This window comes from Drosophila miranda (assembly GCF_003369915.1).
Source record: "Drosophila miranda strain MSH22 chromosome Y unlocalized genomic scaffold, D.miranda_PacBio2.1 Contig_Y1_pilon, whole genome shotgun sequence".
Taxonomy (NCBI): Eukaryota; Metazoa; Arthropoda; class Insecta; order Diptera; family Drosophilidae; genus Drosophila; species Drosophila miranda.
The window spans coordinates 6,714,262-6,736,186 of record NW_022881603.1 but is presented as its reverse complement, the minus strand read 5'-3'; the positions used below and the strand labels follow the sequence as shown (position 1 = coordinate 6,736,186).

Genomic DNA, 21,925 nt, shown 5'->3' with positions numbered 1-21,925 from the left:
GGTAGCAAGTCTGATGCAAAAAATTATAGAGGTATAGCAAAGTTATCCGCTATTCCTAAAATGTTTGAGAAGGTTTTAACTCCGCACTTGCAACATCTGTGCAAGTCACTTAAATCTCCAACTCAGCATGGATTTATAAGGCGGCGATCTACCACCACGAACTTGTTAGAGTTTACCTCTTTCATTATTAAAGGCTTTCAAGGTAACTTACAGAAAAATGTTATTTACACCAACTTTAGTAAAGCATTCGACTCTGTAAACCATTCCCTTTTAGCGCATAAACTTGACCTTTTAGGGTTTCCGCCCAACCTCCTGAGATGGATTTCTAGCTATCTTTGTTCTAGGTCTCAAAGAGTCCTCTTCAAAAACTCCCTCTCTTTACCAGTAAAGGTTTCTTCGGGAGTACCACAAGGCAGCCATCTAGGCCCCTTACTCTTCACACTCTTTATTAATGACTTACCTTCAGTATTAACATACTCTCGAGTACTTATGTATGCGGATGATGTTAAACTCTGTGTCCAGTACAAGGACATTCATTTCATTCTCGCTTGCAATCCGATCTCAATAACTTTCAGTCATGGTGTTGTGCAAACTTGTTACACCTTAATGCCTCGAAATGCAAAGTTATGACATTTCATCGTTCTAGCCCTTTGTTGGCTCCCTATACCCTATTTGGTGGTTCTCTTGAGAGAATTACCCTGGTGGATGATCTGGGTGTTATGTTGGACCCCAAGTTAAAGTTTTCCGAACAAATTTCTACCATGGTAAATAAGGCCATGGGCGAGCTTGGGTTTATAAAGAGGTGGTCAAAGGAATTTGACGACCCCTATATAACAAAGACTCTCTATTTTATACCGTTGTTCCTTCCACTTTGTAGATCGAATTATTCCTTGCATGAACCGTTTAGGGTCTTATGCTCGGATTATAATTCCCTCTACCATATTATATCCACCACTAATTATCTTCCTCTTATTAAATTACTAATGCTTACACACCTTTCTAGTAATTAGTAATTGTAGTGGTATTTGTATTTTGATTGCATGCTTAGTTTCTTAGTAAGTTTAGTGCTAATTTTCCTCGAATGTTAGTCTAATAGCTATCTTTCTTGCATGTTCGCGTTCGGTTCGACTACGCACCGTTCGTCATGCGGCAGCGCCCCTCGGTCGGTTGGGCGGGAGGAGGGCTGCGTTTTGCTTGGGATCCGCGCGTAACAGCCTTCTGCTGGTTTCACACGGGCCACTTGACTGTGCAGTAACTGCATCGCCTCTTGAAAGATGCAGTCATTGCATGTCAACGTCCAAGAATATACAGGTACATATATGCTACGAATACACTATACATATAGCCATATAGTATGCGGGGAAGCGGGCTCTTGTGGTACTGCTGTAAGATGATTTTATGGTACTCACGTTCTGGACGAGGCCATTGATGCGGTTCCCATCTGCATCAGCAGCTCCTGTCCTGGCTCCTGTGATGCGAGCTGCCCCTGTTCTAGTTCCTGCGCTTCCAGCGGTTTCAGTTTCAGCACCAGCAGCAGCCCTTTCTCGTCCCCTTCCCCGTCCAGTGGCCGTTGCCGCTGACGCTGCCGATGTCGATGCCGCTTCCGTTGGCTTTAATGATAAGACCGCGTTAGAATGCGGCAAGACAGCAGCAGATGTGGGCGATGACAATGAATTGGCGGCTGGATGCTGGTAGGGATTGGTGTATCTGGAGTTAGGAGGTAGGCAGGGGAGAAGTTGGCGGTGTGGGTTGTTGTGGAACTGAGGGGCCCGTTCTGTTGCGTAAACGGGCCAAGGCACTCCTTAAACCCTCCGTATTGTCTTTGTCGGGGCCCCTTCCAAATGAAATGCATCCGCACAGCACTCTCCCAGCCTCCGCCTCGGCCTCACTTCAGCTGCCCTGCCACGTTCGACTCTCAGGTGTGTTTGCCTCTTGGATGGAACTCGACTCGTTCGTGCAAATGTAGGAAACCCCAGCCACAAGTGCAGCGGTCTGGGCCAATTCAGAAAACTAATTCCAACTGTTGTGTCTCGTCTCAGCACGTAAGGCCTGTGTGTGAGTGTGCGCCTAGACCTTATGGCACTTTTAAGCGAATTAAAATGTTCCAGAAGCGACTGTACTGGAAGGTAGTAGCTGCAGACAGAGCCCGACAGTTTTCTCCGGAAAAATAAGCAGGTCGGAGAGTGGCTGCAAGAAAAGAATGCAAATTAATCGAAGATTGTGCCAAATTCTAAATTGTGCTGATCGGAACAGTGGGTTTCTTCAAGCTTTATTTATAAACGTCCAGAGAAATGTCAGAGAAATCAAAATAAAATAAAAGAAGCGCATTTCATATTTTAATTAAATAAATTTCATAGATAAATTAAATACATTTAACAGTTACTTAAATTTTTATTTCCTACAAATTTAATATACCATATTTAATGTTTATTAATAATATAGTTGAGGAAAAGAATAAAAACTACGTAAATGATGGTTAGAAAGATGATTAGATGGAAAAGGTAATTGAAATATCATCCAAATGGTATTCCAATATTATAGACTTTTAGGTGGAAAAGAACGCTTTTCTGTTTCTGAAATTCCAGAGATTTTCTAGCTGTCTTTATTGCTCTCACAGCATTGGGTCAGATTTCATTCCCGGACCAGGAATTACCCTACGCCTTACTGGGAGAATCCATGTGATTGTAAAACGACAACTTTTGGCAGCAAATGTCCATTAAATTTGTCCCCAAGGAGGGAGCCGAAAGTACACAGGAAAGTCGAAAACAAGTCAAAGGCCAAACGTTGGGGGTAAAGTTTTGGCTTTCGGCTGGGTCTGCATGGATGCCCAGAATGGGGGCGTACTTCAGTTGAGGAGCCCTCCTGGGGGGAAAAAAAGGTTGAGGACGCTGAAAGTGAAACATAATTTCCGACACACAATTAAAATCATGTCCCAATGGCTGTGTCCCCTTGGCCCTCTGACAATGCCTCACATTCCAGCCACAGGCTGCTTGACTCTGTCCCCGTCGCAGCTCCTGTCTCCGCTCCTGTGGCTGCTCTTGTGGCGTATGTTGTTGCCATTTTAACTGTGCATGTGCGCCCCAAGGCTGATGGTGGGAGGGTGCGTCCGCAGAAAGAAGAGGAAACACACAATGAAATTTAAATGGCTTCCGAGTAGCCATGCCCTGAGTGAAAGGACTATTTAATGCAGCAAAATTCTGCCAGGTATTCTCTACATAAATGCTTTTTCCTGGAACAGCTGCCGACAGCCATCTGACAAATGTGGCGAGGGCACACGACCGAGCCATGAGATACATCTATCTCCCAACAGGTGGAAACTTTGATAAACGCTTGAATACCAGAACAGTTTGCTGGCTGCCAGCTAAATGCCTAGCAACGGCTTATCATATTTGATACACTGAAATTCCATTCAGACACTGCATTTCCTTTGAACTTTACTGACTGCTGGCTCTTTATGGGGAAATTGACAACGCACCCGTGACCTCTACTGATTCCAATCTGCGTCCAAGAGTTGCAGAAAGAGCAGTCGAGAGGAGGATAGAACGGATACCAAGGTCACTATGGACATTCAGCTCATCATATCACAGGCCACTGCCCTCTCTTTTCAGAGGAAACTCAACTTATTTCGATAGAATTATCCCTTTACCCTCCACACAACACACTTTACCACCACTAAGGTTGCGAATGTCCAGGGGTGGCCATATACCGAGCATTCATTTTAATGCCCATCCACTCGCTGCTCCTCAATAAAAGAGCAAAGAAATAAAATAAACTTTAAGGACCGCAAACAAAAGCTGAAACAGCTGATAATCATGATTTATGGGAAATGAGTAGCGAGGTGGCAGGCCAATGACAGCAGTCGACTCGAGGCAGGAACGTCCTGTTGGCATGGAACGAATGCTTTGGTCAAACCAGAAAAGAGGCCAATAAACACTGCCATAAAAACACCCACTCCAGCACCCTTGGCTTTTCATCAGATCAGGGAAATGTAGGAACGAAAGAATGAATGTGGGGAAGCCATTGTAAACGAAATCATTTTCTGGCTTTGCTATTTAAAAAACTTTTTTGCAGATTCATCATTGTTGGACGAGGATATGTGTGTGGTGTGTGGAGTGTGGAGCGTGTCGTGTGGCGTGTGGCCTGGTGTGCTTTGGTCCGCTTCGAAAGCAATTTGCCAGCCAGCCATAGAAGCAATTATTTTCTCATATTACGTATACGCAACGCGTGCCCAATGCGCTGCTAACAGATTTATTCTGTCATTAGAAGTCAAACAACCGCTTTCCATTACGCTGCTGCCGTTTCTTATTAAAGCTCAAACAGAAGCGAGAGACCAGCTTCAGAAGCCATCGAAAATTGCGCGCCCAGCTTTATTTACATAATTTTTTCTTGAGGGACAATAGTGGCCCCAAGAAACGCAACAAAATTCTCATTAAAAGCCAGAAAACTGTACGCCCATTTAGCTTGGGGCCAGCTTGGCAATCATGAGAGTGGGTCCAAGAGTCCTAGAGTCCTGCCAAGTGTTCCGAAAAGCATTGCCGGCCTGGACAGTAGTATCGCCTCCAGCTCGAATTTGCATTCATATTAAGCATTGCTCGGTCGTAAGCTGATTATGTGCAGAAATACATGTAGCACTTAAATCACCTGTAATTGATTTCTACCCTCCATTCGCACACCATCACTCATACGCAGCGTTGCCCCTGGCAGCCCTGTAAACCCTCAACACGACCGCTGACAGGTAAATAATCACAATCACAATCAAAATGGTCATCATCGTGATGAGCAGCCTCGCAATTACCCCCCACAGCTCCACGGATTCTCCCCAGCTTCCGCCCACATGTGGATCATCGATTATTTCCCATTGGTTTTGATTGATGTCTGCTTCCGCAGACCGATAATGATTATGTTTATGATGAAGCCACTAATTTATAATGCGGCGAAAACAAAGCCACCGTACCTGGCCAGCTAATAAATCAAAATCGAAGTTTTCATGGGGATGCCATTTTCAAGAGTTCCGGTGGAACGGAAGCATTATTTGTGTTCAGGGCTGAATAATTTAATGGAAAATGCGATTGAGTGGCCTGCAGCCATCCAGTTGAATGCCGTTTTTTATGTTGTACATTATAGAAGCCTGCCTCCTATGGATTCGAATGAAAATGTAGCTTTGATTTCGCCGTATCAGGCAATTAAAATCAGGGCATGTTCGCGATTGGTTTTCCGCTAATAAATTGGAAGCGTGCCATGGGAAAGGATGCGAGCTATCCACCAACAGCACCACAAAAACTTTAACAATGAGAGAAACAATTTCTTCGAACTGTTGTGAATTTATATTCATCCGAGTACAACATCTACAATTCCTCTGCAAGTACTGGGTACACTCGAATTGGCAAGAATAATAAAATTAAGCAAAAGCTCATAAAAAATATATGTGGGGCCCTAAAAGGATTCCAAGAGACCACCCTCAAGCCGAGGGGTGGAGCTTGTGGCGGCTCTTTTCAGCTTGAAACTGAACTTTGATGACAGCTGGGGCTCAACCGGACAACAGGTTACAGAAGTCCTCAAAGACCCATTCAATCTGTATCTCTCTGTGTGGGTAAATACCAAATGGTCTGGTGTCCCTCTTAATGAGAATCCCCTTAAAATATTGACCGCGTATACGTATTTATTTATGTACAGTCTGTCGCCCCCGGGGCGGAGAACAATGTCTGGGGTAGGACGCCGTTTCGCGCTTTACTGCTGTTGCATGCCAAACGGAATACAGTTTGTGGCTGCTGCTCGAGGCAGGCGACGCAGGAGACGCAGGCGACGCAGGAGTGCATTGCATTGCTGTGGCTGGCCAAGTACAGAAGTCATTGGCCGGGACAATGCTACTGTGCAACAGGAACATGAATAAGTCAATGTCTGTGCTGTCATTGGGGGGGATGGCAATGGCTTTGGCTCGTCTCTGTCTCTATCTCTATCTCTGTCCCTGTTCCTGTCCCTACACTCTGGTTACATTTCCACATTGTGTTTGTTCAGAGTGTCTTTGGCTCCGGGCTATATTTGCCGCTTGGCTATGGGTTTAATCAAGCTTGAAATTGTCTAATGTCGGTGGGAAATGTGCAGGGACCCCATGATTGGGTTGTTGACTCGACAGCTGGATCGAAGGAGTTGGGGAGTTGATATTACTGGGTGCTCAATCTCTCTGACTTCGAATGGGGCTATAAAGAACGGTCTTAATTTCTGAAGTGCTCAAATTACACCGCCCCATATCTCTGTAATTAATTTATCCTACAGTCAAATGCTTTTGAATTGACATTCAACTAAAATGCTCTAAAAACGCAAACCCCTAAAGTAGCGCAAAGAAACGTAAGTCATAATTGTTTCCTGGTATTAGGGAGCTGCTTTCCAGCTGTTCCAATAAAATAGAGAATCCGCTTACCATGAAAGGAAATTGTTCAAAGAAAAACACGTAGCTGCTCTCCAACTCAAGAAATCGCTTTTCATTTTTATACCCGATACTCAAAATAAGTATTGGGGTATTTTAGATTTGTGGTAAAATTGGATGTGTGTAACGTCCAGAAGGAATCGTTTCCGACCCCATAAAGTATATATATTCTTGATCAGCATCAATAGCCGAGACGATTGAGCCCTGTCTGTCTTTCCGTCCGTCCGTCTGTCCGTCTGTCCGTCCCTATCAGCGCCTAGTGCTCAAAGACTATAAAAGCTAGAGCAACGACATTGTTCGGGCCAGCCGCTGAAGAATAACCGTAACTTTAACATTATTATTGTATGAGCAGAGAGAGCCGCCTATGTTGTAAAACGTTGACGTTCTGCAGAGCTGCTGCGCTCTCCCGCTAAAGGGGCTCTCTGCCGCCGCCACTTCGGCAACTACTTTGATCTGCTGCCGCCACTTCGGCAATCACTTTGATCTAACGCCGTCGTCTATAGTTTAGTTCTATTCTAACCCCTCTGCGCATCGGTTGCATATCGATCTCGCATAAAGTTTATCTGGCAATAGCAAGAAATCGGCTTCCGCTAAGCCACCAAGATTAAATACGAATTATAAGGTTTAACCCAAAATCTCTTTTCATTTTGAAACACATAGGTGCCAAAAAAGCTTGGCATCTCAAACATTGGTGACCCCCCGACGTGATATAAAACCATTGCTTAATCGCGTTCCGTTAAAACACTTATTATTTATACAATATTTTGTTGTTGGGTAGTTTAACTACCAACAAATACATTTGGGTGCACGTTGAAAAACAGTTTAAAGTGCAAATTCAGTGAGAGTGCGGCTGGAATATTTATAGACAAATTCCGGTACTTTAAGCGTCGAATCTCTCATTCTCTGCGCAGCTGCAGCCGCGGTTCTTGACTTTTCGTGTCTTGCATTCTCGCGTCTATACATCGTCGCTTAAGCGGTATTTCATTTTCTGTTGTTGTGTCGAATTGCACAACGGTTAACATGGACAACGATCCGAAATATTGTGGTGGCTGATTCCAGACTGAGTCTCTATAAGCGTAAAAGTCAGTCATTATATGATCGATTGCACAGGCTTGGCGAATCCTTCGCGGGGAATAAAATCGATAAGCTGACCGCCGCGGAAGTCGAGGTGCGCCTTGATATGTTGGCAGAAATTCGAGAGGAATTTAATAAGGCCCATAATGAGTTGGAGGCTCTCGATCAAAACGAGATTGGGAGTGAGCTGCGCGAAATCTTCGATACTCTTTTCATATCGTTGAAAGCTGAGTTGCTGGCTGCTGTTGAAGTAAGCCAGTCACACGCCGCTGCCCATTCTACGACTCTGCCAAGCCATTCCGGACATAGTACCATCATCATGGCTCACAAGCAGCGACTTCCTGAGCTGAAGGTGCCTAAATTTTCTGGTGGATACGTCGAGTTCTCGGATTTTATGGCAATGTTCAAATCGGTGATTGAAGCGGATGCGGATCTCAGTGACATCGAGAAATTCCAGCACCTTCGCTCTTGCCTCGCTGATGCGGCTTTGGATTCGGTTCGATCGTTAGAGCTCTCCAGTGCCAATTATCGTGCGGCTCTGGATATACTTAATAAACGCTTTAATAACAAAAGACTTGTTTTCCAGGCACACATCAAGAAGATTCTTGGGCTAAAGAGGGTAGACTCGCCTTCTGCTAAAAGGCTTCGGGAGTTTTCGGATGCAGTCAATTTACACATGCGAGCTTTGCAGACATTGGGAACTGCTAAGGAGATTTCAGGATTCATGGTCATCAACATGCTGCTGCAGAAGTTGGATTCGAAGACGCAAACCAAATGGGAGGAGCACACATCGTCGGATGCTATACCTACCGCAGAGTAATTCTTCGAATTCTTGCAGCAACGCTGCCAGAAAATAGAGCGGTTGGAATATGCTACAGCGACACACGCTAGTAGCGATCAGGTGGGAAAAAACCATTCCTATACGCAGGTTAAGAAAACGTTTGTAGCTTCCAACTCTTCCGCCGACCCGTCTGTATGCGTCTTTTGCCACTCAGCGGGCCATGGAATATACTCGTGCAAGATATTCGGAAATCTCTCACCGTTGCTGCGCCACAAAGAAGTGAAGAAGCTTTCCCTATGCTTCAATTGCCTAAAGCCGGGCACCGGACCCGCGCATGCAATAGTGGAAAATGTCGAGTATGCGGCGGTAGGCATCATAGTTTGTTGCACTTCGATAGTATACAGCCCACAACACAAGGCTGCCCAGGTATTACTCCTCCCGATCTGGCCGTTCAACCGGACACTCTTTCCGTTGCTCAAAATTCTGCTAGCAGCTCGTCTCTACCTTCGTCTACCTCTCTTGCTGCCCAAGGTCTTCACTCTGATGTCGTGCTTCTGGCTACAGCCGTGGTTCTCGTAAAGAATCGGTCTGGCGTTTTAGTTCCTTGTCGTGCCATCTTAGATTCAGGATCGCAGCTGCAACTCGTCACATCCAGGTTCGCCCAGCAGCTTCAGCTTAGGAGAACTCAATCGTCTGCACTTGTGTCTGGCCTGGGCGATACCAGCGTTTCTACTGAGGGATCCACCATAAGCATTTGTATGCATTCTCGCACCTCTGCTTACACAACCACACTTACTGCTCTCATCGCCCCCACGATTACCGATTCTCAACCAAGTATGACAGTAAATGTATCCGATTGGCGTATTCCATCTAACATTCAGCTCGCTGATCCTGCATTTTTCAATCCTCAACGGGTTAATCTTCTCATTGGTGCGAGCGTTTTTTATGATCTCCTCTGCGTAGGGCAAATCAAACTCACCGATGGACTGCCTCTTCTGCAGAAGACCCGGCTTGGGTGGATCGTATCTGGCGGTGGACAGAAGGTATCAAGCTCGGCGCTTTTGGCTACGCACAATTGTCCAGATTCGATAGCTGTGATGGAAGCAAGGTTGGATAAAACTCTTCGTATGTTTTGGGAAGTCGAGAATTGTGTGGAGGCTGGGTTGAATACCAAAGAAGAAGACGATTGTGAAGCACATTTCGTAAGCCACCTTTCACGGTTGCCATCCGGGGAGTATGCAGTTCGTCTGCCGCTAAATAACAATACTGATCGTTTAGGAGGATCTTATGCTCAGGCTTATCGACGGTTCATCAGTCTGGAGCGAAAGCTGGAGCGTAATCCTACACTCAAGGAGCGGTATTCCGCCTTTATGAGGGAGTACATTGATCTGCATCATATGCACCAAGTCAACCCTGATTCCCGTAGTCTCTGCAAATATTTCTTGCCTCATCACTGTGTCCTAAAGGAGGACAGTACGACGACAAAACTCTGTGTCGTTTTCGACGGATCCGCAGCTACATCAACTGGATATTCTCTAAATGATGTGATGATGACAGGCCCTGTAATTCAGCCTGCATTGTTTAACATATTGATTCGCTTTCGAACATATCCAGTCGCTCTCACTGGGGACATTTGTAAAATGTACCGCTGCGTACGAGTCTCTCCACCCGACAATTTGTATCAGTGCATCCTATGGCGAGATTCCATCGAGTCCGAGGTTCAAGTCTACACATAAGACACCGTCACATACGGGACGAGGCCTGCATCATTTTTAGCGGTCCGCGCAATGCACCAGCTGGCCATCGACGAGGGTGAGTCCTACCCTCTTGGCTCAGCTGCTCTGCGGCAGGAGTTTTACGTGGATGACCTTATTTCGGGCGGTAATTCGGTCGCACAGGTCATGGACAAGATGCACCAAACATCAGCTTTACTGTCCCGTGGTAATTTTAGACTTAGGAAATGGTGCTACAGTCCCCAGGAAGTACTTGAGGGAACCCCTGAAGATGACATAGCGAAGTTTCTAAAGTTTAATGATGGAAGCGACATTGCCAAAACTCTCGGCTTAGCGTGGGACCCTGCTTCGGATCAGCTGCTTTTTGCCTTGTCCGCACTGGACACAAACTCAAAGCCATCAAAGCGGTCGGTTTTATCTACGATTGCGCGGTTCTACGACCCTCTTGGATTGATAAATCCAGTCATTGTCAGGTGCAAAATCTTTCTTCAGCAGCTTTGGAGAGAAAATTTGGATTGGGATGAAAGCCTACCCTCAGCGTTGCATTCAACTTGGATGGACTTGAGAAATAGTTTGGCAAGCATTTCTCGGATCTCATTTCCTCGCTTGGTTCTTCGTTCTAGTGTGGCTACAGAAGTTCACGGATTCTGTGATGCCAGCTTAGAAGCATATGGCGCTTGCGTGTATGTCGTGTCCAGGGAAGCCCAGTCTTTGAGCCACGTTTTGTGCTCAAAGTCGCGAGTGGCGCCGCTAAAGACTATATCGATTCCTAAGCTGGAATTAAGTGGAGCCCATTTGCTTGCGAAAATCATGCAGAATGTAAAGGACATGGGAATCTTTACAGGTCGGTTCTATTGCTGGTCGGATCCGTCAACAGCATTATCTTGGATTAGGGACGAGCCAGCTAAATTTCAAGTTTTCGTGGCAAATCGAGTGGCATCAATTCAGGAGTTGACGGCAGCCATGGAATGGCGCTATGTTCCCACATCGTTAAATCCTGCTGATATTCTCTCGAGAGGCTCGCTTCCCAACCATCTTATCCAGTCAGAGCTATGGTTTCACGGCCCATCCTTTTTGCTAGGCTCCAAGGATAAATGGCCTGTATCTCCATCTAACAACATAGCAACTTTGGAGCTTCGCAAGAGAGGATTGCTAATCACGTCTCCACATGCCGATCTCACGTCCGGATGAAAATTTGCGAATTCATTCTTTCGCATGCAGCGCACATTCGCCTACATGCATAAATTTATACATCGTCTTAGGCATCCAGGACTCTGATATTCGGCAAGGAACGCATCTTCTAATTCGACACATTCAGCTGGCAAATTTGTGGATGGACATAAAGGAGATTCGGCGCAATGGTCAAGTCATGAAATCCAGTTCTATTAGTTCGCTCAACCCGTTCATCGATCATTCTGGACTACTTAGAGTTGGAGGTCGTCTTGGCAACTCATCGCTAGGATTTGACGCTCAGCACCCGCTCATTCTGCCAAAGGGACATTCCATTACCTTTGCGCTGATAAGATATTATCATGAAAGAAACCTCCATGCCGGACCTCGCGACTTGCTATCCAAAATTCGGCCGGAATATTGGCCCATTGGAGGTGTTAAGGCAGTGTCAAGGGTCGTCAGCAGATGTGTGAGATGCTTCAGGACTAGGCCGCGCATGGTCGAACACATCATGGGAGACCTACCTAAGGAACGTTTGAAAGGATCTCGAGCTTTTGAAGTCACTGGAGTAGATTACTGTGGACCTTTTTTCTACCGATCAGAAATCCGCACGAGGCCTCCGATCAAGTGCTACATTAGCGTATTCATCTGTTTCACTTCTAAGGCTATACACATGGAGCTCGTAAAGGATTTGACCACCGCATCGTTTCTAGGCGCACTAAAGCGTTTTACTTCCACTCGAGGAAGGCCAAGTCAAATTTGGTCGGACAATGCGACAAACTTCGTTGGGGCCAAGAACGAGCTTCTGGAGCTAAAGAAGCTTTGTCTGAGCGAACCGCATATGAAGGAGGTCCACGAATCCTGCTTGGCTGACTCGATCGACTGGCGTTTCATCCCACCTCGCTCTCCGCATTTTGGCGGGTTGTGGGAAGCGGCCGTGAAGACCGCAAAATATCACCTGTACCGCTCAGTTGGACCATCTGTGCTTAGCTTCGACGAGCTGCGCACTCTGATCTGTCAGATCACTGCAATTGTTAACTCTCGCCCTTTGCTCTCGCTTTCAGAAAATCCTGATGATTTAGACGTTTTGACTCCTGCTCAACTGCTTTTAGGCGGCCCCCATGAGCAAATCCTCGAGCCTGACCTAACGAAGCTGAACTACAATCGTCTGGATGGCTGGCAGCGGGTCACCCAACTACAGCAAATATTTTGCAGCCGTTGGCGCGAAGAGTATCTCACTCTTTTGCAAGAGCGCGCGAAGTGGCGTACCCCCGCGCAAAACATCTGCAAGAACGACCTCGTTCTGGTGAAGGACGAAAATCTTCCTCCAATGCGTTGGCCACTGGCTAGAGTGGTCGATGTCGTTTTGGGCAAGGACGGAGTGTGTCGCGTCGCTGACCTGAAGACATCCTCAGGAAACATCAGGAGGGCCGTCACTCGGCTATGTTTGCTGCCCCTTAAGGAATCTGTTGAGAGACTAGCTCCCAACGGGGGAGTATGTTCGGGCCAGCCGCTGAAGAATAACCGTAACTTTAACATTATTATTGTATGAGCAAAGAGAGCCGCCTATGTTGTAAAACGTTGACGTTCTGCAGAGCTGCTGCGCTCTCCCGCTAAAGGGGCTCTCTGCCGCCGCCACTTCGGCAACTACTTTGATCTGCTGCCGCCACTTCGGCAATCACTTTGATCTAACGCCGTCGTCTATAGTTTAGTTCTATGCTAACCCCTCTGCGCATTGGTTGCATATCGATCTCGCATAAAGTTTATCTGGCAATAGCAAGCAATCGGCTTCCGCTAAGCCACCAAGATTAAATACGAATTATAAGGTTTAACCCAAAATCTCTTCATTTTGAAACACATAGGTGCCAACAAAGCTTGGCATCTCAAACAGACATTTCATATCCGGACTTCTGCGATATGTCACTGCTACAAGTATATTTCAAAACTTTGCCCCGCCCACTTCCGACCTGTGAGGGAGCGTACGCTCCACCCACATTTTTCCGCCCATCAACTCGCCGGCATTTTCCCATTGGAGGGACCCGGACCTACGTTATTTGAATTAAGATTTTGACTTTTCTTCGTTTTCTAGGTTTAAGCATTGACTTTTCAGCTTAAGGCTACATGGTATTAATTTTATATATTATACGGACCGAGGGGTTTCTAAGCCCTACGTAGCTTATTATCTCCTTTAAAGGGGGGCAAGTCGCGATCACGGCGGACGCCACTGGCTTTTCAGAACCAAACCCAACAACAACGACGCACCAGCAGCCAAAGAGAGAGGGGAATACACCAAGGACCGAAAACCAACGGCATCGACACAGCAATGGCGAGGAATACACCGAGAAAGCAGAAACCCAACGACAACGACGCAGCAGCAGCCAAAGAGGGAGAGGAATACACCAAGTATCGAAATCCAACGGCACCGACACAGCAACTGGGAGGAATACACCAAGAATCGAAATTGAACGGCACCGACACAGAAACGGGGAGGAATACACCAAGAAACAAAACCCAACAACAACAACGCAGCGGAAGCCAAAGAGAGAGAGAGGAATACACCAAGAGCCGAAACGGTAGCCAACAGCATCAATTCAGCGACGGCCGAAGGCGAGAAGCGCCGAAAATATAAGCCGCCAGCGTCGACGCAGCAACGAAGCGCCGAAACGGTATGCCCACAGCAGCAACGGCAGAAGAGAAACGCGGAAAACTAAAGCGAAGTAACGACGCGCCAGCAGCGAAAAGGAGAGGCAAAAGTCACCGGCGCAGCGTAGACGCCGAACGACGGGGCCAGCCCTCTGCCGCCGCGAGAATGACGACGCTGGCCGCCCACGCTGGCGCTGGATCGGGAGAGCTCTGAGGCTGGAGAAGAAAAACGTGGATGAGAAAAATTCGATTGGGAGCAGTCGTAGGAGTCGGACGTGTTCGCGGAAAAATTCGAGTGGCTTGGAAAAAGTAAAAACACGTGGCGGCCCGGATCCACGCCAACGCTATCAGTGACACGGGGAATATCCGGCATCGACGCTGCGCTTACGGGGAGAAGACTCTGCATCGATACTACACTTACGGAGAGGAGATCCTGCATCTACGCTGCACCCACGGGGAAGAGGAGGCTTTCGACGAGTACAAGCGTGGGAGTTCAGGGGTAAGCTAGTCTCTAGACGTGTATACGGGCTGCTGAGCGGTGCGATAGGTAGGGAACCAAGAGAGAATAAAGTGAAATGTAACGAATATAACAGAAACATAGCCCGACCACCAACTATCTATACACTAGGGAACCTGGAGGCCCGGGGCTTCATCTTCTCTGCCCTTCCTCCCGCCTCTTGCCGAGCCTGCGTGCTTCCATTCAGTAGTTCGTAGCCCGACAGGATCCTGAGGCCGCTGTCCGGCGATTGCCTAGGCGTTCTCGGTGACACCTGCCTAGGCCTTTTCGGCGATACCTGCCCTGTATGATAAAGACTTTCGCAGTAATGTTTAGCCCGATAGTGTCCCGTGAGTGCTATCCGGCGATTGCCTAAGCACTCTCGGCGATACACGTCGGTATTCTCGTACTCGTAGTTATTCTTAGTTCGGCGGTGTCCCGTAAGTGCTATCCGGCGATTGCCTAGGCACTCTCGGTGATGCTCGTCGATATCCCTGACCCTCGTAGTAATTCTTAGGCCGACAGGGTCCCGTAAGTACCGTCCGGCGATAGCCTAGGTACCCTCGGCGACACTTGTTGGTATTTCCGCATAGCAAAGTCCCCCTTCCGCGTCGTAGTAATTCTTAGGCCGACAGGGTCCCGTAAGTACCGTCCGGCGATAGCCTAGGTACTCTCGGCGATGCTTGTCGGTATTTCCGCATAGCAAAGTTCCCCTTTCCGCGTCGTAGTAATTCTTAGGCCGACAGGGTCCCGTAAGTACCGTCCGGCGATAGCCTAGGCACTCTCGGCGATACTTGCCGGTATTTCCGCATAGCAAAGTCCCCCTTCTGCGTCGTAGTAATACTTAGGCCGACCGGGTCCCGGCGGTAGCCTAGGTACTCTCGGCGACACCTGTCGGTATTATCGCATAGTAAAGACCTCCGTATTGATTCTGAGTTCGGTGGGGTCCTGAAGGCGCTATTCGGCGATAACCGGAGTGCTCTCGGTGAAACCAACTGCCACGTCCCACGCTACGATCGCTCCCGTCCGCGGGACTGCTGCCCCGTCCCCCATCGTCGGTCCGAAATACGGAGTCCCGGCAAATTATAAATATTACTGTAATTTCGACCCTGGAGTAGACTGAGATATGTACCCCAGCCCAGGATCGCTTCCTTACAGATGGCGCCCGAGCAGGGACTCCGGGATTCCGTTATGTTTTGGGGCGCTAAGTGGAACAGTCGATCAGAAGAAAGAGTAGCAGGGGAATCGGGACTGTACCATGCGCAAGCACGGCCAGTCGGGATCATTAGGACAAGAATAGCTGTATATCTCTGTAAAAAAACCGCACGTGAGGTCGCCCATTATTCACGTACAGCAGAGGCTGGCTTCCCTAACCTCCCTAGCAATAGCGTCAGCACGTGGCCGCTGCGCCCACATGAGGAGGAGAGCGCCGCGGCGAGGCGGCAGAGAAAGAGAACCGAGCTGAAGCTGGGCAGAAATCGCTAGAGAGAGAGCGACATGTACGCGGCGAGCAGCGCGTCGTGGGCGGTAGAGACCGAGCGAGCGTCGGAATCCTCCCGAAGACCAACCAGCCCGGCTATATATTTCGTACTCAGACCCAGAAGAGGATATTCAACGCCCGGCCCTCTGCGAGAAGAGTCAATGCCCGGCCCTCAGCGCGAGCAGTCATTCAATGCCCGGCCTACAAAACAATAGCCGATAGTCAATGCCCGGCCCTCAGCGCGAGCAGTAAACGCCCGGTCTTCAGAGCAGTCATTCGATGCCCGGTCTTCAGCGCGATCATTCAATGCCCGGCCTACAAAACAATAGCCGGTAGTCAACGCCCGGCCCTCAGCGAGAAGAGTCAATGCCCGGCCCTCAGCGCGAGCAGTCAACGCCCGGTCTTCAGCGCGATCATTCAAGGCCCGGCCTACACAACGATAGCGGAGAGTAAACGCCCGACCTTAAAAGTGATCAGTCAGCGTTCAGCCATCAACACGGGACGAGATCCAACGCTTAAGTCAACGAACCCAGCACGACCAGGACCACAAGGACAATTCCAAGGACAACGATAGCAAGGACTATCGACCAGGACCCCAAGCAGCAAGGACGCCAAGGACGCCTCCACTGGACAACCGTGTTAACCGTACATACGCCGTGCTTCCGTGACTAGCCCCATGGACTCCGGTATTCAGTGCGTGACCTAAGAAAAGATTCTACCGGAGGCTCAATGCGTGATACTACCGTCGGAAACGCGAAAGACCTCGAAGTGCCAGTTCGACCACCGTGCTTCGACATGGGGGTACAGTGGATTTCGTATCGGCGCAAGGACGAATTGCAGGCCATCGCCACCGAATTCGGCCTCGGTGAAACCGGGACAGTGGACGAACTGCGCAGCCAGATCTCGGCCTTTATCTCGCGCGGTGAGCATCCGACTGGGATCGAAAAACGGATCAAAGAGCTCGGAATGGTCTTCGACAGCGCGCCCAGCCCAAGAAGCCCGAGGAACACGTCCCCGTCGCCGGGACCGAGTCAGCGAGAGCGGAAGGAAGGGATCTGTGCGGAGCAGCCTCTATCTATCATAATTCCCGAGTTCCCGCGCGCAGCTCACGGCGACTCTGGCCGGCTTGAAACCACGACTGACCGGCGACATGGTGACAATCACCACCAGCACCGCTTCCCCGAGGAAGCCGGAACTTTGCGACCCGGAAGGGAAGAAATTTCCTTCGCCGCCCTGGCCGATAAGCTGCGCAATTGGGGTCTGAAGTTCGACGGACACTCGGATGCGCTGGCTTTCATCGAACGGTTGGAAGAAAGGGTCGACTCATATGGCGGAAGCCCAGCACAACTGCCGCGAGCCATCTCCGGGCTACTAACTGGCAAGGCAGAAGGATGGTTTAGGACGTTGCAGATGCAAGGCAAGCCATGGACCGAGTTCCGGAAGGAGTTCTTGGAGTTCTTCCTACCCCCGCGATACTTTCAGCGCTTGGAAGATACGATCCGCTCCCGTCGCCAACGACCCCGAGAAGCCTTTCAGGACCACTTGATCGACCTCCGACTCATGATGCAACGAGCTCAGTATACTCCAGACAGGGAGCTGGACAGGATCTACGAGAACCTTCGGCCGGAATACCAACTGTTCACCCGTAGACATGAGTTTGAGACGTTGCGAGAGCTGACCCAATTGATAGTAGCGTACGAGACAACGAGGGACCGCGAACAAACCCACCCAGCTAACGACCGCCCAAATACGAAAGCCAGAACGCCATCATACCAAGGACCCGGATTATCCACCCCACAGCATGATCCTCCAGACGACACCGGGCAAGCCGCGTAGTGACCCAGGATGGAGACCGGCCGGTGAACACACGCCGGGCCTGCCGTAATTGCGGGGAAGAAGGTCATTTCAGCAGTTCATGCAGGAATCGGCGAGTGCTATTCTGTTGGGAGTGTGGCCGCCGCGGCATCCGGACGATCGACTGCTGTAGGCTATCCGAGTCGGGAAACGGGCCGAGTCTCCGCTCGTCAGGGAACCGATCGGAGACATACCTCCAGGGCCCTCAGGAGTAACTCATCCCTTAAGTTTGGAAGGAGGCAGGATCGCCGCGCTAGTAACCATCGAAGGAGTACCGCTCACAGCTACCCTCGACACGGGAGCAACGCGGTCGTTCGTCAGTCATCGCATCGCTCATGAAGTAAGTACCGGAGGGAACGCACGGAATATAAGGACTACCGTCCGCCTGGCGGACGGTACAGCAAAGGAGGTGACGCAGGCAGTTTCGGTCAAGGTACGTCTGGATCAACAGGAAACGCTGGTGATTCTATTAGTCCTACCCATGGTAGTGGACGACATCATACTGGGGCTCGATTTCCTTTGCGGCGTCCAGGCCATAATACAATGCGGACGAGCGTACTTGCAGTTGACCCAGCGGGCGATCCGGGAAACCAACCCGATCCCCACATCATCCTCGACTCGGCCCCACATGGTTACTTTTAGTGACGAAAGTCCCGCGACTGCATCCGCTGCTCCTTCCCACTCGACCAATCCAACGGCGACCCACCGGACGAAGACAACGCACCAGAATCCCAACCACGGCAGACCCAGCAACGTACCAGTGACAACGCACCAGAATCCCAACCACGCCAGACCCAGCAATGTACCAGTGACAACGCACCCGAATCCCAACCACGCCAGACCCAGCAATGGACCCACGACAACGCATCAGGATCTCGAACACGCCAGACCCAGCAACGCCACCCGAACCCAACCCACGATTCTATACGACCGCGACACCGCTGGACACACCCAGGGCCAGTCCGTCCGCCTCGAAGAACACCCAAAGCAACGAAGATTCGACGGAGACGACTGCGACACCGCTGGACACACCCAGGGCCAGTCCGTCCGCCTCGAAGAACACCCAAAGCAACGAAGATTCGACGGAGACGACTGCGACACCGCTGAACACACCCAGGGCCAGTCCGTCCGCCTCGAAGAACACCCAGAGCAACGAGGATTCGACGGAGACGACTGCGACACCGCTGGACACACCCAGGGCCAGTCCGCCTGCCTCGAAAACCACCCAGAGTACCCCTACCAAGACAACGGAGCTAAGCCACGACCACGCCAGAACCAGCAGTAACCTCAGGACAACGTTTCTAAGTTTCGACCACGCCAGACTCAGCAGCAATACAAGGACAACGCATCGAAGCCTCGACCACGCCAGACCCAGCAGCAATACAAGGACAACGCATCTAAGCCCCGACCGAGACGGACCCGGCGGCGCTAAAATTATAACACGATCGACGCGAGCCAAATCAGAAATGCACAGCAGTGCGGCTCAATCAGAGCGAACGACCCCACGGGAAACCAGCATCGCTCTACACCACGACCCGCTACGCCTGGAAGACCACGGCCCGAAGGACATGGGCGGGTCAAGGTAGACCAACTCGCACCTTACCCCCCAACGAATTATCAACTCGCCCCGTTAGCCGATGCCGCGGCCGGTCGACAACGCAACCCTTTTCGAAGATCAGACTCGACTAACCCATTTACCGTGAACCTCGACTACAGGTTCATCAAGGCAAACGAAGGAAAACTGCGAGTTTAGCCGACTTAAAGGCGTTCCACGGAGTGGACCACCCCGAGGAGAACCCAACGACGTTGGAGAGACCTGAATGACCTGCCGACTTCGCAAGGGCCACTTGCGGTAGCGCGCTACCGTCATGTCCTCGCCCCGTAAGGGGCGCGACCCACGAAACCGTAAGCTACGTATACATCCCCTTATGGGATTAGATAAGTACTACAACCAATGTAAACATCTTCTTACTCGCACCGCTCAAGCAGGATAGGGGGAGGGTATTAGTACTTCTAGTTAAGACAGGCAGGTTCTAACCGACAGGCATTTTCTCCCTAGAATCGACTGAAGACATGAAGCGTCTAAGAGACGGAAGGCAAGCTCGGCCCCTAGGGGCAAATGGTGATACGACGGGACACCCTAGCGGAGACCAGCAGCCCGAAGTCCCGGCACCTGCCGACGAACCAACGACACACCGGACTCGCGGCTGGATCGTCGACCCCAATGGGCCATCCGCCTCCCGTCAAGCCCAGCTGAGGCGGGTCGGAGAGGCGACACTTCGACAACAGGACAGGATGCCATGGTGCCGGCGCGCGGCAACCATCCAAGGGTGGATCGACCAACAAACCCAGGGCCCGGGGACCGACGCCGAAGAGGAAGTAGAGCCCGATTGCCGCTTCGCAACCGCAGGTGTCCGCTCGGCGCCCAATCACGACGTCGCCACCCTGAATCGCCGTTGGTTCGGGAGTTATGGGGATGCCATCGACGACGACAACGCGACCACGGACACCGACGAGCACGAGACGATAATACGCGACGCTGAAAGCCTGGCGTCCACGCTGCAGGACGAAGGGAACCGACACCCACTGGCTCGCGGGAACGAATGGGACTAGCCCCTTTGGGCCGAGTGGAACCTGGCCGGTCAAGGTCGGGCAGCCACCCCTCTAGCAGTACACGACGAGGACGAATCCGGGGACGGTGCTGGACCAGACTACTCCGACGTGTCCCACGCAAGCGATGCAGAGGAAGGAGTAGGACCCCAACGCGACGACGGAGGGTCCGATTCCAGGTCCCTCATGAGCCTGGGCTTCGCGCCCCAGGCGAACCAGCAGTGGGCACCAGCCAGCCCATCGGTGTCAGATGACGTCCGGCCTCCCCTCGTAGCCGCCCACGCCGGACTACCCCCACAACGTCTCGATGAGGGAGTAGTTGACTTCGACTCCGAAGAGAGCCTCCCGCTGGAGTATGGCGAGATGGCCGACCTTCTGCAGATCCTCCGACTCCACCCTACGGTAGCCGCGGTGCAGGACGACCCGGAATGGGCAGAGGCTCCCCCCGAATGGCGGACCAACGCGCCAGGTCGGCGGTTGCCCCGGGACCTCACATCCAACATCACCGTATTCTTACGCGATCGCGCCTACCGACTGGGAGTCCGGCGACTGGAAGTCCACGACGGCACTTGCTTTCGCATCAAAATTACCCGCAGCCGGGCCGTCGCCGTCACTCTTTGGCACCCCCGAAGTATGGAGGGGGTGTGAGGGAGCGTACGCTCCACCCACATTTTTCCGCCCATCAACTCGCCGGCATTTTCCCATTGGAGGGACCCGGACCTACGTTATTTGAATTAAGATTTTGACTTTTCTTCGTTTTCTAGGTTTAAGCATTGACTTTTCAGCTTTAGGTTAAGGGGGGAAGGGGGAAGGCCACGAAGGCTACATGGTATTAATTTTATATATTATACGGACCGAGGGGTCTCTAAGCCCTACGTAGCTTATTATCTTCAAGTCGCGATCACGGCGGACGCCACTGGCTTTTGTAACGAGTAACGAAGAGAATCTTCGCACGATGAAGCTGGTGGTCGGCTAACTGAGAAGGAGTACGCGCTCGCTTCCACGGCTGATCTCTGGTCGGAAATGGGGATGGGTTCTTTGGGGTAACCCTCCAGTTAGGTTGCTTCGCTCCTGCTGGTATTATTTTATTAAAATTCGCGTACTCTTTTTGAGAATGGGAGGGGGACAGACAAGGAAAGGATCGTTAGGGGTACGGAAAGTATAATGGGGCAAAGATAGTGCAGAGAAGGAGTAGGGATCTACCACCGCGGCGGACATCTCTGTTTTGCTGGCACGTAGTCGTGCCACGCCCACCCTACCATGATCCTGAAAGAGCCAAGAATAATATCAGGATCCCTGGAGTGTCCGGTATTGGTCATCCTATTTCGCTCACGAGCGGCATGGTTCCCCCAAATGCGGTAACGTCTAGCACATATTCATCTTAACAATCATTTTATTAGAAACTATATTCAGATACTATATTCATGTTACAAGAAAAAAGAAACACTAACCGAGAACTCCAAGACAAGACTAAATGGACAAAAGGAGGAACGAAAAGCGTCACAAGAGATATAGCTATTATTACTAGGGAATATTTAGATAAATAAATACGATAAGTGTAAATAGTTATAAGTGCATATACGATATTTTATAGCGCGATATAAACTAATGATTTTTCCTTAGATAGAAAGATAATACTATAGCGCAATATAGGTACACA

General features: G+C 50.1%; 1 protein-coding gene across 1 annotated transcript in view; it reads right to left on the bottom strand.

The window, feature by feature from the left end:
* Positions 1-21,925, bottom strand: part of LOC117191031 — a 63,556-nt gene that overhangs the window by 7,652 nt on the left and 33,979 nt on the right. Inside the window, exon 2 of the mRNA XM_033396001.1 lies at positions 1,410-2,187. Coding sequence (XP_033251892.1) covers positions 1,410-1,447 — 38 coding nt within the window. The 5' untranslated portion in view covers positions 1,448-2,187. The remainder of the gene's footprint in view (positions 1-1,409; positions 2,188-21,925) is intronic.